The sequence below is a fragment of the Schistocerca serialis genome, chromosome 1 (genome assembly GCF_023864345.2).
Source record: "Schistocerca serialis cubense isolate TAMUIC-IGC-003099 chromosome 1, iqSchSeri2.2, whole genome shotgun sequence".
In the NCBI taxonomy this organism is placed as follows: Eukaryota; Metazoa; Arthropoda; class Insecta; order Orthoptera; family Acrididae; genus Schistocerca; species Schistocerca serialis.
Window position 1 is genome coordinate 1,179,787,693 of NC_064638.1, and position 18,836 is coordinate 1,179,806,528.

Here is an 18,836-nt window from a genome sequence, read left to right on the forward strand (position 1 = left end):
TATGACAAGTGCCTACAAAATTTCAGACGCTATGTAGAAAAGTAGTATAACAGTTGTAGATTTTTGTACAATAAATATTTTTTTCTGTATCTGTACACATTTGTTTTATGTAACCAAACGGAACTTACTTTGTGGACATACCTCATATTAAACATTTAAATATTCTATTGATTTTATTATAATAATTGTAGGCATATGTGACACAATAAAACTGAGACCCCCCAATACACACACACACACACACACACACACACACACACACACACACACACACCAAACTTCTTATCCCTCTCAGACTGATAAGCAATGCTCAAGAACCAGCTGGAGTTTTCTTTAAGGCCATACAGCCATGTCTCAGAGTTTTAGACAATGGTAAATCCAGGAAGGAATGTAACAATATTATGAAAAGGATAGTTGCTTATTTTTTACAAAGGCTTTGTTGGCCAAAAGCTTATTTTGAGACAGTCTTTTTGTTGTGTGTATCTGCAACTCAGCATCTCTGCTATATGGTGAGTAGCAACTGTCATTTTCGTAATATTGTCTCAGAGTTTTAGGTATTATCTAGGATTTTGCATGGTAAGGTTACAGTATTTAATCAAAAATTTCATAATTATTTTTAAGATTAATATATTATTTCGACAAAGGAAGCCCACCTCCTTAGCTGAGTGATCTGCCTGCTATGCAGAGACCCTGGTCCAGTTTCCACTACTGCCAGGGGTGTTCCTTGGTTGAGGTCAACTGAGGTGCTGCCTGAATGACAAGTAGTGACTCCATGGTCTGGAAAGCCGGCAACAGCAGGGAGAAGTGTTCTGACCCCAACCCCTGCATATCACCTCTGCATGATACCATATGGAGGAGAATAACACAGTGGATGAACAGCACTGCATAGTCCTCTGGGTGTGATTACTGATTTCAGTTTCAGTTAATGTGAAGGAGAGTTGCTGTGTTAGTTGCTAATGGTTAACGAGATCTGATTAACTGTCACACGAAATCAGTTTGCTGGTTCACGTATAGTTTAAATAGGGAAAAAGTGTGACTGAAATATCCTACTGTTATTCTGTCACATGCACTCTACAGATTATCTTAAATATGTATTCAGTGAAGATGGCTGAGGCATGATCCATGAAGGACAAGTGTTTAAAACGCCACTTCTTTTATGATTGCACTGTTTCTTCTTCCCAAAGCAATCCCACCCTGGCATCTGCTTTTCATTTGATTTAGGCACTAATTCCATTTTAGGTCACTCTGGATGGTGGTGTAATCATCATGTTCAGTAATTTTTCATCAGTAGGGTAATCGAATAGTGGGAATCAGTTAACATGTAATATCTTCGAATGAAATCACATTTTACCTATTGTCTGTCTGTTAACTGAAGAGCAAAGAGAGCTTGTGGTTTGTGGAAATGGCCATTCCCAGAAGAATACTACAAGGATATGAGATAACTAAGAATAAGTTTCCTGTCAAGCATTGACACTGCAGTGATTCAGGGAGATTCTGATGGTCTAATGTTATTCTGTATTTGACATTAGCTATTAATTCAGTATTCTGCGTATTGTTAACCCATTTCTTAGAAAATAAACACTCTTCTGATATGTTTGTACATTGGATTGTCAGTGGTTTAAGATGCACTGCAGAAGGTTCAGCATAACTGGAGTTCCTCCTTGTGATGTAGTGGAATAGAGAGTAGGGACTTGTCTGCTTGCTCTTGAGTTTAGAAACAGACTATATGCTGATTGCCTACAACATAACAGAAGTTATGGCTCCGTGCAGGTTAAGGACGCCTTCACGGGAAAGAAGTCGCCCGAATCGCAGCCTGCTCCAGCTCACACGCCGGCACCGCCGACGACGACAGCCACGGCCCAACAGGATGCGGGCGACTATGTGACCATTGCTGACGTGCGGCCTCACACCAATTACAAGCCAAGCTCGCCGCGGCTCTACTCGAACACAGCAGTGGTGGCAGCGTGCCGACCGACGGAGTACGTCTCCCTGAATGAGCTGCCACCACCTGAGACGACGAGGTCCGGTGCCCCTCTGGCTGCCTCTCCACCGCCAGGCGACTCCCTGGAGCGAAGGCGCCGTCAGGGTGCACGAGTCACGCTTGACTCTGAAGGCCGTGTCGTTTACTCCTCAGACAGCCTTCGGCGGCGTGGCAAAACAGGACACACCACCTTCGAGCCGGGCCCGTATGTCAAGGAGCCGTCAGCAGCGGGCAGCCCCATGATGGGCCACCGCACTGCTGCCACCACCAGCCACCCACCGCCCACCTCTCCGCAACTGGGCAAGGTGATCATCAGAGCAGCCACACCCGCCACCTGCGTCTCTGCTCAGCGTCCGCTGTCACCGCCACCTGTGCAGCAGCAACAACAGCAGCAGCAGCAGCCGCAGCAGCAGCAGAGGCCTGGGGCCTATGTTAATGTGCAGTCTCCTACGCGCAGTGCACCAGACAATCGTGACACCGAGGAAGGTAAGGTCCCTCCCCTGCCATCAGACCCCAAACTCCCACCCTTCCTGCGCCACGCAGATCCAGCACTGTATGACCGCATCAGCGGCAGCGCCCCGGGCAGCTCGAGGGTTAAGCGCAGTGACAGCTACCGTCTGGCCAACTCGCCCATCCTGCTGCCTGCCAGAAAGGTAAATCGCGATATTCTTCTGAATTCCACATTTGATGCTGGAACCCGGAAAGAACAGGCTGGCAATGGCCGCCTACCTAGCAGCAGGGAACAGTCGACCACCCTGGAAATGACACCACACAAGAGCCAGCAGCACGAGTTCTCCCGGGCACGACAGCAGGTAGCTAGAGTCCAGGACTCGCCGACCCTGTCGAGTGGTCGGTCCTCTCCAGCAGATGTCGACGTCAGGCAGGTATCAAATCCCAACTTGTTGGGGCGCAGGTTCTATGGTGCTCAGGTCCGTGTCGATCCCGAGTTGCTCTCAGGTGCCCGAGCTGCAGGAAAGCGGTCAGTCGTTCCTGTGCCAGCTGACACGGAGCGTGCAAAGGTGCTTTCGAATAAAGGTAATGACCATGACACTGAGATATGGTAGAGGCACCCCACACTTGACACCAGCAGCTCTTACAAACCTTGTGCTTGTCTGACAACAGGTGAGAACAGTTCTTCTGCTGGTCCCCACCCTTACTTTACATTGCTCTTGCTTCATATAATATTGCTTCTCATCTCAAACGAAGTCATTTTATTCACTTTCTAGAACTTCTTTGCTTTTGCAAATATTTTCTTCAGCTTTGCTTTTGCATTCTGACAGGAAAAGGTTCCTACATGATCAAAAACAAAATTTTAAATAAATGTCTTAAAGAATTTTCTCTGTTCGGATATTATGAGTCTGCACAGCTGGTTAATGTACAGTGATGGCAAACAGCTAAAAAACGGAATGCTGCAAAATTGCCACAACGTACACAAAAACAATTTTGTAGCAGTGTGTGGCACAGAAAAAACAAGTGTCTTCTGTACCATGTTTAAGATTTTATGTATAAGCTTCCCCTCTTCTTTGGTCTTTGTTAAATGCGAAATATCTTAACAAAACTTCTCTTAGGCTGTGCTCTCTTTCCAGACGCTACTGGAATTGGTTTGATATGTACCTGAAGCTGTAAATTGTCACAAATGCTAGAGGACTATTACTAGTGGATGAATGCACAAGCTTAAAATATGTGATTGAATGGCTTGGGTTCTTCATGTAAATCAAGATGCTTACACATTTCTGTTTAATTCTTCAAATGATGTGGATATTGTTAAAACAAGTATGTGCTTATAATCATACGTTAAAATTCCCCAAGCTTAATTTCTTATTAATTTCAGATTTCCTTTCACTAGCTGATGCTAATTCTTTTGCATTTAATCTATAAAAATGTGGGGGGGGGGGGGGGGGGAGAGAGAGAAATTGGTGACAACACAGCACTCATTTATCCATACATAGATCACAAAAAATATTCAGACTGCTGAATATAATGAATAAGCAGTGTTTCATGAATAAGCAACACACCAGATTTGCTTCAGTACTGTCTACGTTGCTTTCAAGAGCTTCCTGCAATGTAGGTTCTATAAAACCCCAAAAAATACACATTTTCAAAAGAGGAGAAGGCTCCTAGCTAGTAGAAATAAGCATGCATATTAGAAGAAATTCTCCTTTTGCATTTTCACATATTAAAATCTGAATGTATGCGTGTTGAGAGTAGTCTGGTCATAAATGTGCCAAATAAGCAATACTTTTAGAGTAATGGTAGTAACTGAGTCATAGATTTCATTTTTATTCCAAACAAAATGGAATAGCCATTTTTGTGATCAAATATCATTCCAGTCATCACATTTCACCACATTACTTAATAAATATGGCACAAATAAGTAGTAGGCAATGCTTAAAGAGTAGATGTGATTGTACAGTAACAAGCTGCTTAATTTGAAAACACAGCTATTTAATTTTTAAAGCATGTTATATTTTATTAGTCAGTATTTCTCCCAGACTCTAGTTTGAATATATTTCATATATGGTAACTGACCACCAAGTATCAATGTAGTATCAATTATTATACTGCTGAACAGCAGCCACACTTACTCTTTACTAAATCAGTGAGAAGTTTCTCTTCTTATCCAATGTCATTACCCAATTTTGTCTTTAAGATCCTTACGTTGATACTGATTAGTACAGAAATTTGATTTGATTCATTTGCTGTGTTATAACGCACATTGCCTTTTCACAAGGTTCCATTGCATGGCTGTATATAAAATCCCCTCTGCTTATTTTTTCCTCTGCTCTCTTTCTCAACTTTTTTCTGTTTATTGTTACATTTGACTTACTTTCACTGTAAATGTTCAGTGTATTTATCATCATGATTGTTTTAATGCACATAATATCAATACTGATTTTTGTTCACTGCCATAACTGCAGGTAGTTGCAATGTACATTTTAAGTGTAATTATGATGACTGTATATTTTCAACTTCTGTTTATAGCACAGTTTGTAAACCTTCATAGCTTGCACTTGTGTGTTCTTTTTGCAACTTTCACCATTTTATTTGAATCTTGCTCATAGAACTTTGTATGAAAAAACAGTTGTTTTCATTTAATTACTTTGTGTTGAATGTGATAACATTTTGTGTTGTAGTATGTAAACTGTTGCTGTTGATATAATTACCAAACATATACCTCATACAGATTGTGTATCTATGAATATATCTCTGGCATGAGACTGCTGTAACTGTCCAGTGTGAAATAACTACATGAAAAAGTTTGTATATACTACATTAGGAAGTTTCTTCAGCATGATATCATTGTCACTGTTTATACATTTCCCTTTAATATAAGGTAGCAAAGACAATTTCAGATAAATAAATTTTTGACAGGGAATTAAATACACATACTTCCACAGAGCCACAAAGACACTAAAAATTTTGAATGTTGATAAGTTCTCACTTGTTTAAATGAGGCGCATTAAAACCAGGAAGATGTTTATAAACTTGCTGAATAAAACCATCTTTCTCATGAAAATTTAAAGTTAATAGTAATGAAATACATTTCACGTACCCTAAGCCACTAAAAAAGAGAAGATCTGTTCACAGAAACAATTCTTTAGCCACATCAAAGAAACACATTAAATAGTCATATATTACAAATTCCCATAAAATATATGGCTAAGGCAGAGTTCTAATTATAATCATCAAATACTCATATTTTTATTCATTAATTATTGGAAGAACAAAGGCTCAAATTAACAGTACATATCACATAAGGATGAGGAAGAGGAGGGGAGGGGAGATGGGTGAGGAATAGTGGATGCGGGATAGTATATCACTTCTCAGTATATAGCTGTTTAATTTAGACTCGAGTACTTACAGAACTGAATGTAATTCAAATTAGATCATCAGAGTAATAGAATCAGGTCAGAGAAAAACTAATGACAATAACCAGACACATGTCCCACACATAGCTGTTTATAAAAAGAAACATTTTCGTTGTATCCAAATAGAGCAAGTGTGTGTTGCATGGAATGCCTAAAAACATTCACTTTCTGATACATATTTAACTATTAGTGTGTGTGTGTGTGTGTAAGTAATAAATTCCTTTAGTATCAGTCTGCTTGTTGCATCACACTAATTATGGGCACAATGAAAAGACAGGAGTGCTAACTTCCATTATTTGAATTTACTTTTGGCTTTTTGGTTTCGATTCTGCTGTTACCAGTAGTATTTTTGCACGTAGTGATGTCAGTACTTTTACCTTCTGTAACTAAGGACCCCAAGGCAGAATGCGTGTTTTTTTATTTTAATTCATTATTGCAGTATGCATACATTTCCTGTGCACATTTGGTATACTGAATTTTTGAAAGATTTCTTTATTTGCACCCATTACATAAATTTTCTGTGAAAATTTAATTAATCAGCTGCAAGTAAAATGAAAAAAATTGTTGAGAACTTGAAAAAAAACACGACTCAGTTAATCTGTTGATTCTTGGAGACAAATTACTTTTCTCATTACCCCGCAATCATCACCCAGTTTCAGAGCTTTATCATCCACATCAGAATTGTACTCTTTTGGATGTGTTCTGAAATTATCCAGCAAAAGCCACAAGAAGGTTTCTTAAAAGTTCAAGCTGTGAACTTATCACACTGAATAGTACATGGCCTTCAATACAAACAAATGAAGAAGAATACCTCCCTAATAATATTTACAATGAGTTACATGCCTTTTTACAAGCTATCACTTAAATGCCTTCAGTCAATATTTATTCTCATCAGAAAGTTTAGTAGAAACTCTTCATCTTCATCAACAACAGGTTTATAGCAACAAGAGTTTCAAGAGACTATTCACTATTGCGATGTAAAATAACTTCCTCATAAGGATTTATGAAACTGCATTCTTACGTACTTCTTCAGTTCTGAGGGTTCATTTACAAGGGCTGTTGAGAATGCAACCGAGCTTATTTTTTATGTTTGAAGTCAACATTGGTATCAGGGTGCACGTGCTCTTTACCGGTATGTTTGCAGCCACACGTAGTGTCCATGCTGGATTTTTTTTTTCATGGCTGTGGAAACAACCAGTCACTGTCTAGCCGTTGACAAGTGAATACGTGTAAGTGGCAGTCATCCGATTTTGTTTGATGGTAAAAGGGGAACAACATTGGAAATGAAGTCCCATGCTTCTTGACAGAGCGTAGGGGAATGATGTGGGAGACCCGCACCGCCATACTAGGCAAGGTCCTAATGGAGGTGATTTGCCGTTGCCTTACTCAGACCATAATGGGGATGAATGAATGATGATGATGAAGACACAACAACACCCAGTCATCTCAGGGCAGGTGCAAATCCCCGACCTCACCAAGAATAGAACCCGGGACACTGTGCTCTCCCGAGCAAGAACACTATTTTGAGACCACGAGCTGCAGACGGAACAACATTATTGCATCAAATTTTGTTTTTAGCTTGGTGATTCTCTAGTCAAAACAATCTGCAAGATTTGACAATGTTTGGAGACAAGACCGTATCTGAAAGAGATTTAAGGAACCTGTTGATGCAGGATAGACGAATCATGATCAGAGAACTTACAGATAATGTTAAAATTAGTATTGGATACATTCATTCCATTGTAATGGAAAATTTGGACCTCAGGAGGATCTTAGCAAAATTTGTGCAAAGTTGCTAACAACTGAGCGGAAGAGACTTCATTCAGAGATTGCACAGCACTTGCTGGATACTGTGAACCATAATTCCAACTTTCTAAACACAGTGATAACTGTGATGAGTCCTCGGATTATGGGTATGACCCAGAAACAAAGTTCCAGTTATCGCAATGGAAGTGTCCAGCATCCCTGGGACCTGTGTCACCTTTGTGAAGCAGTGATATGCAAATGGCCAGACTTGGGGACAGATGGCAGTTGGCACCTTCACCATAGTAACTCACCTGCTCATCATTCTCAATTAATTCAGAGTTTTTTGCCTAAATACAACATGGTTGTGGTAGTCTCCCTATTCCCCTGACCTAGCACTAGGTGACTTCTGGCTTTTCCATAAACTGAAAAAGGCTCTGGAAGGGACCAGATTTCAGGACAGGGAACACATTATGCAGAATTCAATGGAGCAGCTGTGTACTGTACCAAAAGAGGTGTTCCAGCTATGCTTCCAGCATTGGGATAGGTGTGTAGAAGCTGAAGTTGACTAGAGTCAAACAACTGTATCTTAATAAAGATTGATTTTATAAATAGACAGATACTTTTTGAAGAGCCCTCGTACATATATGGGAAAAGCACAACAGGGGCCTAGAGAGAGAGAGAGAGAGAGAGAGAGAGAGAGAGAGCAGGAGCAGGGCAGGACACATCTGAAATAAACACTTGAGTTATAATGAATATTATTAATAAATGTGTGAGATTAGCCTTGTACTGAATCAGAGAAGTAACAGCTGATAACCTTGACTGGTATTCCATCATTATTAATGTCTATTTTTACTAGCCTGCTGTTCTCTTATTTCCCTTTCCCAGTAGCTCTCTGTTTAACCCATTAAAAAATTATGCTCATGAAGGAAGCACTGTGTGACATTATGGGTGAGCTGCTGTCTTTCATTTTTACCTAACTTCATTTGGCAAAAAGCTCAAGTTTCCTGTAATTCTGTAAATATTTACTGCAAATATTCCCATAAAGAAAGAAAATATGAAGCTTTTAAGTACTATCTTGGTTTAGCATATGATGGTACTGCATTTATCAAGTCAGTATCAGCATGTCCATAATCTCCCAAACAATGTTCATACATCCTACCGGTTGGATAGTTGACAACAAGAATAGATTTCAGGTTTTATTTCAGCAGTGACCCATGTTACATACAGTACAATATTCCAGTAAGAAATTATAATGTAGTGAAAATGGAAAGTTGAGATATAAAAAGAGAGAGATGTAGGACTTGGGCCAATTAATGTAGCCAAAAAATTCAAATCAGTCAACCACTGTAGTATCTGTATGTCAGTCCTTACAATGAGAGATAAAAGACAGAATAAGGAGAATAACACGAAGACAAAGCACACAACTCTTTCTTATGCCTTTATTTCAATTGTTCTTCCCTATTCACTTGTCTTTTGTTTCAGGAATAGATTTTCAGTATTCGTAAGCACACAGTAAGTTTTCATTGCCTGCATTTGTTACCATTTTAATGAAAAACAGTAGTCAACATACAGCCTCACAGCTCATAAATTTGATAAAAGTCAAGCCATGAACATATATAAGTTGCAGTTATTGTTAATGTTGGTCATCTAATGTATTCACTACATTGCTACACTAATTTTCGGCTATGATCTACATTTGGGTATCTTATTATCTGGCTTTTGGTTGGTTGCACCTGTGGGCTTTGGAATCACACCACACTTCACACTATGCAAAACTAACTACAGTGCACAATAGTAAACTGATTCCCTTTACACTGTGTTCCAGCACTTTGGTAGTTTTTATAAACAATCAGTGTTCTCATATAGTTACAAAATATTAAAGGACAGACTCTGCAAAACCGTTAAGAAGCAGTACATCAGAAAAGGTAAGGCATCACTGCTGCAAAGAACAGTGGCAACTAATAATCACACCTTAAGAACAGCCATAAATATCTGAAGTTGTAGAGTTTTACATTGAAATATGAAAATTCAAAGGTAAGTGTTATAATGATTATTTTACTTAACTCAAATCCTCCATGCTTCGAAGAGCATAATGGTTATAAAAAGAAATACTTTCTTAATTTTCACAATATTTTATTTATTCACTGTGTCCTGTCAGACAAACAATGCTTTTCCATTACTTGACTTTCTCAAGGCAGACAAGTAATGTGTTCCATTTGTATTACGTTAAGCAGGTGATGTTACTGAATTAAAATGAAATTTAAAGAGCATGCAATATGACACTACAACTAATCACAAACATTAATGATGAGACAAATAATATTATATTTTTTAAGCCTGAGTGAAAACAATCTGTGACTAGAAATACTGTACACCCACAGTTAGCATACATAGCTGTGTTACAAGAACTAAGCATCAGAATAACTAGAACTTCCTGGCAGATTAAAACTGTGTGCCCGACCGAGACTCGAACTCGTGACCTTTGCTTTTGGGCTAGTTCTCTACCATCTGAGCTACCGAAGCACGACTCACGCCCGGTCCTCACAGCTTTACTTCTGCCAATATCTCTTCTCCTACCTTCCAAACTTTACAGAAGCTCTCCTGCGAACCTTGCAGAACTAGCACTCCTGAAAGAAAGGATACTGCGGAGACATGGCTTAGCCACAGCCTGGGGGATGTTTCCAGAATGAGATTTTCACTCTGCAGCGGAGTGTGTGCTGATATGAAACTTCCTGGCTGATTAAAACTGTGTGCCCGACCGAGACTAGAACTCGGGACCTTGGCCTTTCGCGGGCAAATGCTCTACCATCTGAGCTACCAAAGCACGAAGCCCACGAAAGGCAAAGGTCCCGAGTTCGAGTCTCGGTCGGGCACACAGTTTTAATCTGCCAGGAAGTTTCATATCAGCGCACACTCCGCTGCAGAGTGAAAATCTCATTCTGATTAGAATAACTATTTCACGAAATATTTATTACTGGTCGAGTGCAATGAGCTGGTATTATCCATGATTTAAAACAGGGCACTAAACATTTGTTAGTTAAACAGCAGAAATGAAAAGTCTATGTTGACAAACAGAAAATGTTCCCATGAACAAGAAACTTCACTGCTGACCACTTTTAAGAACTTCAGAAAAAATATTTTTTATCAAAAATATATCCAGGTACAAATATTCCACTGTAAAATTGCAGTTTAAGGTTTGTTCAACAATATTTATCATTTCAAACAATGGAAAATCAAGAATAATGACAATATTATTAAAAGGATAGATTGCTACTCACCATACAGTGGAGATGCTGACTTGCAGACAGGCACAACAAAAAGACTACTAAACAGGTAGCTTTAGCCAAAATGCCTTCTTTTGAACTAAAACACACACACACACACACACACACACACACACACACACACACACACACAGTCTCTGACCACGGAGGTCAGACTGCAAGCAACAACTGTGCATAATGAGAGAAGCAATCTGGGTGGTGGGGCTAAGGAAGCAGTTAGGGTGGGGAGGGAAAGGGATAGCAAGGTGGGGGTGGGGGATGGCAAAGTCTGCTTGTGGGGAGCATAGAGGGTCATTGTGGGGAGAGGATAGGGGGTACACACAGGGGGTGGGGGCAGGGAGTGTAAAAGGGGATAAGTAAAAAGACAGTGAATGTGTTGGTGAATTTTTTTTTTCTTTTTTCTTTTCAAGGGCATGTGGTGCTGGAGTGGGAAAATGGGTAAGTATGAGGCTCCGTACTTCTCTCCTTTTCCACTCTCTGCTCCCCCCCCCCCCCCCCCCCCCCCCCACTACTCTGACCAACCTCGTTTCTGGAACTAGCTGCCCTACCCTCTTCCCATCAAGTCCCTGTATGCTCCCACAAGCAGCACTTCACCCTCACCCACCCCCTCCCTGCCCCGCCCCAGCCTCCTCCTTACCCCCATGGCCCAGTGGCCAGAGACAGTTAGTTTCTTTCTCTCTGTATGTTAGTGGGGGGGGGGGGGGGGGGTGCGCATGTGTTAATTCAGAAAGCCTTTTGGCCGAAAGCTTACGTGTTTGGCAATCTTGTTGTGCCAGCCTGCAACTTAACATCTCCACTATATGGTGAGTAGCAATCTATCCTTTTCGTAACATTGTCAGTATTTACAATTTGTGACATTTGAACCACCTTGACTTTAGAGAGAGAGAGAGGACCAATGACTAAAATTTTTTATTAACTGTGATATCACAGGTACTTCACATTCTGACATACAAAAAGCATATGCTTCCTCTATGAAATTAGTGGTCAAAACAGGTAAACTACAAACAGGGCTGTTCGTAAAGCAGCGATACTGATTAGGAAACACTGTTTCCTTTTGGGCACATTTTACCCAGTGAATTTGGATGTATACATCCATTAAGTAAATTAATATAATGACTTGAATGAAACAGAACAGAACCTTCTTTTTAATAATTCACTACCAACTCTTACTGAATGCCAGCTACATTAGGCAGGTCACACTATCAAATGCACTTATTGAAGTATACAGTAAATGTTTTGGGACACTTGCTGTTCATGTTATATATTAATGACCTGTCAGACAGTATTAATAGTAACTGCAGACTATTCATTGCTGCAGTTATGTATAATGAAGTACTGTTTGAAAGGACTGCACAAATATTCAGTCAGATCTTGATAAAATCTCAAACTGGGGCAGGGATTGGAAACTTGCCTTAAATGTTCAGATATGTAAAATTCTGCATTTCCACAAAAAAGCTATAATCAATATCAATGAGTCATAATTGGGATCAGAAAACTCATACAAGTATGTGGATATAACAATTTGTATGGAAGAGAAATGAAATGGTATAATCACATATGCTCTGCCACAGTTGAAGGTGATGAAGACTGCAGTTTATTAGCAGGGTTTTGGAAAAATTCAATTAGTTTACAAATAAGTTTGCTCATACAACACTCATATGCCCATCCTAGAATGTTGCTGAAGTGTGTGAGGCCCACACCAGAAACAACTACAGGGATACTGAATGAAGAGCATCACGTACTTACAGTCACAAGTTTGTTTGACCCTTGCGAAAGCGTTCAGAGATACTAAAAACCCTGTATAGGCGGTGGCTTGAAGATGGATGCTAACTATTCTGCAAAAGCCTAATTACAAAGTTTCAAGAACTTGCATTAAATGAGTAGTCAAGGAATACACAACACATTGCTCTTGTAGAGACCACAAAAAGAAGCTAATATTACTTACAGTGTGCACAAAAGCACTTCGGCATTCATTCTTCCCATGCTGCAATGGGAAGTACCCTCTGCCACACACTTCACAATCTCAAATGTCGGAGTATGTCGATAAGAACAAAAGAGGAAGGGACAGATCTGTCTCATTAGTAACAAAGGAAATGGCCTCTGTTGTTCCCCTATCAATGAACTGATCTGTTTTACAGAGTTTAGACAGTTATTAACTGCATCTAGGGACACAATTTCACAGTTTTATCAACTTTAATGTGAGCAATAAAATTATTTGTAAAAACAGTGTACAGGTGATGTAAAAAATGGCAGCTTTCTGAAGTCTGACCACTGGCCTGAGCCATCATCACATTGTTCACTGTGACAGGCAACTGCCACTGATTTTCTTCCATATTTTCTTGCCGAATTGCTGCAATAGCTGGAAAGCATGAAAGCGACCAGTCTATATGTGCCTCTAGTCTGCAGACATTTCCCATAATTAAATGTTGCCTGCTAAATTATTTTTTTCAGTAGTACTACTGCCTCATAATAACTCTACAATTGTACATTTCAGATAACCAATAATGTGTAAAACAACACAACAGTTCCCTGAAAGCAAGTATAATGAAACCTGAGACAGCCAAATATTTTATTGTCCATAACATAACAAAATCACTGCTAAAACTCCCTTATGCAATGAAAGATCTGGAACACTGCTATATTGATGTTCTGGAGCTAGGGACCTTTTGCCTATTGTCTGATGAAGTTCCTAGAATTTGAATTCTCAGAAAATATGGAGTCAGTGATTCCTCAAAGTGGAAGATGTCATAAGATATTCCAAATTACCCTGTGTGCATAATAATCTTACTACTAGAAGTCAATATAGCTTAACCACAACAATATTTGTATAATAAGCTAAAAATTCTACCTCACATTCTACATACTGGAATAAAACAAGAAATGAAGACCGTAATTTGTTCAAATATTACAAGTGGTTCCATTTTTGTGACTTTTATTTACTCTGCAGCCTAACAAAACTAAAGAAAGTACACATTATCTATAAGTGGCAGGGGGATTTTATCATCAACAGAGCTTTTTAAAATGTTAATTTTGTTGTTTCTGTTACTAGGACGAAATCCAACTTATGGTAAGGAACCACCAAGGTACGGCTATTCTCCACATGCAGTGTGGTCTAATACCACTGATCACACACAGCATGTTCCATATTCAGCTCCTCCTTACTGGACACTACCTGCCAGAAGATCACAAGATAAATTGGACATGGAGAGTTCAGGAAAACAAATCAATCCAATGCAGCAAGATCCAGGCAGCAGACGTTTCAACACTATAGCTACCAGTAGCTGCAGGAATTACGTAGACAGTCAAAGAAGTAATGAACACAAAAACATGATGCCGTATCAGTACAATGTGTGTGCAACGCAACTTTACTCAAATATACACAGAGTGCCAGTGGCAACAACAAATACACATTCTGCATGTGGCATGCCAGCTTCTGTTCCTAAAGTGCCTGAAACAATGCCACAAAATTCTCACCTTGCTCTGTCTAATCAACAACGGCAACAAACAGAAAACACAAGGCAAGCATTCTTCTCTTCTACGCCAACTAAGAGTGGAACAATGTCCATGGACATGAGTACAAATTTCTCACCAATTCCAAAGCAAAGTTTGCAAAATGACAATGGAAACACATTCAAGGCATACAGCAACACACATTTGCAAGTAAACCATGTGAGAGTTGGGTCTCCACGTCTTATATCACCACCTCGAACATCCATGACATCAGAAGAGATCTTTGCTGCAATTCACAAGTCAAAAAAGCGTTTAAATATAAAAACAGATTCAGACAGTTATAGCAGGAGTGCTTCCCCATCTTGCTCCTCTGCAACTAGTCTCTCACCTGGAAGTTCAGAATCCTCTCTCTGTGGACTTCAGGGAAGAGCTGCAAATAGGTACACACCTGAAACAGGGACATTCAACAACAGAAATGAAAATGGTAGAAATCGCCACAGCTGGTCACCAAATGCGAGTGAAGAAGAAGTTCTGCATCAATCGCTGAACTCGAGGTCACCTGTGCAACTTCCTGGGTCTCGACAGAGTTGGGCCTGTGACAGGTTGGCTTCTATCCAGCAAACATCTAGAAATGATTTTAAGAGACTCTTACTGCAGCAAAGCAGCAAATCAAATATTTCTAGCATAACAGGCTACCCTGGGACCAAACTATCTGCTGTGGAACAGCTGAGGTTGTCTCGTCAGAAGATGGTTTCTGCAACAATCAACACTAATGGCTGCTACTCATCCAGAAGTCCTGTGGAGAAGCGTAATGGTGGACCCAAGTTGTTATCTTCCCCAAGGACATTAGCAACATGGAAGTTCTCTTCACCAAGAACAGACGTCCTCTCCTCTACAATACCAGAAGATTGTGCAGAGGACGAGGACACGTCAAATTCACCACAAAATAGTCCCTCAAGGCAACAGCAGTCAAAGTTAGCAAGCACTGCAACAAGCAGTCGTGGGACTACTTTGATGAATCCCTCAGTGCGGAGGCCTTTGAGTGACTCTTTTGGCACAGACAGACTTACTCAACCATCAAATGTGGAAGCCAATAAGACTGGAACTTCGAGGTACCAAACTAGTATACAACAAAAATCAAATCTTCCAGGACAGAGTGTATTGAACACTAATGCAAAAAATTCCACAGCAAGTAACAGGCTTTTATTTTGCAACTCAAAAGTTCCTCCAGTGAGATCACCAGAAATGTTTTCAAAACAAAATATTAAGGAAAATGTAAATTCAAACCAGATAAATAATGTAAGGACTTACACTAATAATCAGATAAAAACAGATAACCATAATCGCATGTTAAATACCGAGTTCAAATCACCACAACTTATTATGCAGCAACAAAGCCTGTTAAATGTCTGCACCCCAAAGAGACAATCCAATGACAAAACAAAAACAAATTATTATAATGGCTCACCAGGCAGGTACATTTTAGGAACTCTTGAATCAAAGAGCCCCTCGCCGACTCTGGAAACTGCCCTGTAAGCATTTTCCAGTGTTATACTGAGTTTTACTGACTACAAAACTATGGTGAATGCACATGAGAATTCTGGTTAGTAGTTAATTGTCCTGTGAAAATGAAATTAGGTATGGGACCACCACATTTATGAACTAAAAGCTGTTGCTCAGATGAACCATGCCTTGTAACATTGCTGCTGTATAAAGTAATGGATAATCAAACCCGGTCTGGAAATGTATGATACTTAGCACTGACCTACATTATATTGCAAACACTGTGTGCTGGTGATTTAATTATGTGATATGAACATCTCTCTTAAGAGTGTAAAGTCATTTATGCAGTCAAATTTAAAGAAGAAAAAACTTGCTGGACTGTGCTGAACTTGTAAAACGAGTTCACCATTATGGTAATAATTATATTTGTGTATAAGTAAAACTTAGTCTAGTCCAGAATTTAAAATCAATTCTGCACATTACCATGCACAGTTTTCTTTTAAATTATTTTGTACAATGAGAATATTGTATTTCCTATTTTTAATGTACAGAGAAGCAGCAAAATTTACTTGAAACAATTTTTTATATTTAAACTGGACTATGTCAATTTTTAACAATATTGTAATATTGACTGCGCATGGAAAAAAAACTGCAAACACTTTGAAAGTGCACAACAAATACAAAATATAACTTTTATGTTACAACAGAAACAATGTATTTTCGTAGTAAAAGTCTCATGAACGCAGTGATTTCCAGAAATGTGAAACAAGTTAATATGGCACTGTTGTAGAAATGTGTAGTTTAAACACCGTGCAATAATTACAAATATAAAATCAACTTATCTTCAAGCATACATTAGTCATACAGCATTGATGAACATCAAAAACTTCTATCACATTAATTAATTTGTATTGTATACTAAAAAAACTTCAGTACAGAACAAACAGTGCCTATTATCACTTTTTGTACTATGCAAGAGAAGTAATTTGTGAATTCAGCAAAGAGTATGTAACTTCTAAATTAAGATGAATTTACTGCTTCATCTGTGCTCAGAGAACAGAGTAATATATTATACAAAAATTTTAATATATACATGATACTGTAATGATGATGTAAAGAGAACTGACTAGAAGAATTTAATTTTGAATGGGTCATGGCTTAAATACAAACAAAAGAAATATAACAAAATAGTTATTAATTTGATGCCCTCGATTTCTAAGCTCCCTCTGCAGTGAATTCTACTGTGCTTATAAACTCAATAAACTGAAAAACATGTGCCCCTCAGCATAATGCCTCTTTCTAATGGGGCCTTAGAGGTACTAATGTATGTCAAAATTTTGACAGCAATATCCTTATAAATAGCATAAAATGAGTTCACATCACTTGAGAAGCGGCTTTTGTGTAACATACCTTCAGCTGCTATATGTTTCTAGAACTATAGATACTTGTACATGTGAGCAATACCCTGCTAATGTTATTAGTTGTACAATGAAGTAAGCTCCTGTGGTTATGAGCTACAAGTAAAACATTTTTAAACCCGTAATGCAGAATGAAATATAAATGAATACCAAGAAAGCTACTACACACATTAACAAAATGGTAAGAAAGTGTTGACAAATATATAGGTACATAAACAACATGCTAAATATTGTAACTCATAGTGTGAACTTATATTCTTCAGCATACAGACTCAGCAGCTACATTCTTCTGATGCTGTAATGTGTGTGTGTGTGTGTGTGTGTGTGTGTGTGTGTGTGTGTGTGTGTGTAATGACTACAGTTATCGAGTTTCCATGTTCAGCCTCTACAGCTAAGACCGTCTATTATATGGTTTGAGGCTATCTTGATTATCTGGATCCATTCAATCATTTTATTAAATGAGAACTAGCAAAACTAGGAAGGGCATGGAAATTTTTACTTGCCAGCTGAAACAAGAGCAGGGCTGAATGTTGAGTCTCTCCATGCTAGTAACTAGATACAAATATGAGGACAGGCAAATTATACTAAAGATAGAAAAAAATGTAAGTTAGAAAGCTAGTGTATTTACATCTCACTCAGCAATATTTTCAAGTGAGGGGGTTGTCTGTCTGAAATTTTTTGTATGATTTCCAAATGGAAAAAAAAAGAAAAATGAATTGATGGAGGAAAGAAGTTATACAAATCATTGAATCATGACTGAAATTAGGGATGGCAAAAGTGCAATCAGAATTTCTCATTATTCAAATCCATCCTACATTGCACAATTTTTTGACTTCACATTCATATGAGTCATGTGATTAGCTGTTGTAGACTGGACCGCTTCTGGCACTAAAGTGAGTACAATTCCATGATTTTGAAATTTTTTATTTCAAAATGGCTCTTCTTATCATTGTTCCAACTTTTTCATTTGTCACGAAATATAAATAAAAGAGTAGCATGGAGAGCTGCATCAAATCAGTCTCAGGACTGAAGACGACGACAACAACAACAACAACAACATAAATAAAAGTATTTTCACACTGTCTAAATTTAATAATTATAGACATGAATACACAAAAATGAAAGTCAAACTTAGCAATATACTGTTGCAATATCTGCATTAAAAAGGTAAAAAAGTTGCAAAATTAATACCACCATGAAGTACTGACTAATGAAATATAAACACCCATAGGTAGTTATAGAGTCCTATAATGATAAAAATCAGACCAACTATTTACGTGCGTGTGCTCAGAACTAGGCATCATTTGAGAGGAATTTTGATTAGAATATTATCTCTTTATGTGCAGCATTAGAAAATGGAGACACTAAAATTGCAAACACTTCATCATAGCAACACATCACTGATCAGCTGAGTGAACACATGATAAACTAGGTACCAGTGATACCATAAATGCAGCTTGCAATACAAATTAATTTACAAAATTATTATTTTATATAACTGAATTGTGTGAATATTGCCTTAAAAATATCTGGGAAGAACTGATTCACTAAAAAGAAATCCTTCAAAAAATATATCTACTGCACC

General features: G+C 38.6%; 1 protein-coding gene across 1 annotated transcript in view; it reads left to right on the plus strand.

Moving 5' to 3' along the window:
- LOC126456470 (serine-rich adhesin for platelets) overlaps positions 1-17,222 on the plus strand; it is a 480,534-nt gene extending 463,312 nt beyond the window's left edge. The window contains exons 11-14 of the mRNA XM_050092224.1: positions 1,771-3,041; positions 11,291-11,318; positions 13,828-13,846; positions 13,930-17,222. Of these exons, the coding sequence (XP_049948181.1) occupies positions 1,771-3,041; positions 11,291-11,318; positions 13,828-13,846; positions 13,930-15,866 (3,255 nt within the window). The 3' untranslated portion in view covers positions 15,867-17,222. The remainder of the gene's footprint in view (positions 1-1,770; positions 3,042-11,290; positions 11,319-13,827; positions 13,847-13,929) is intronic.
- Positions 17,223-18,836: the final 1,614 nt, after the last annotated feature.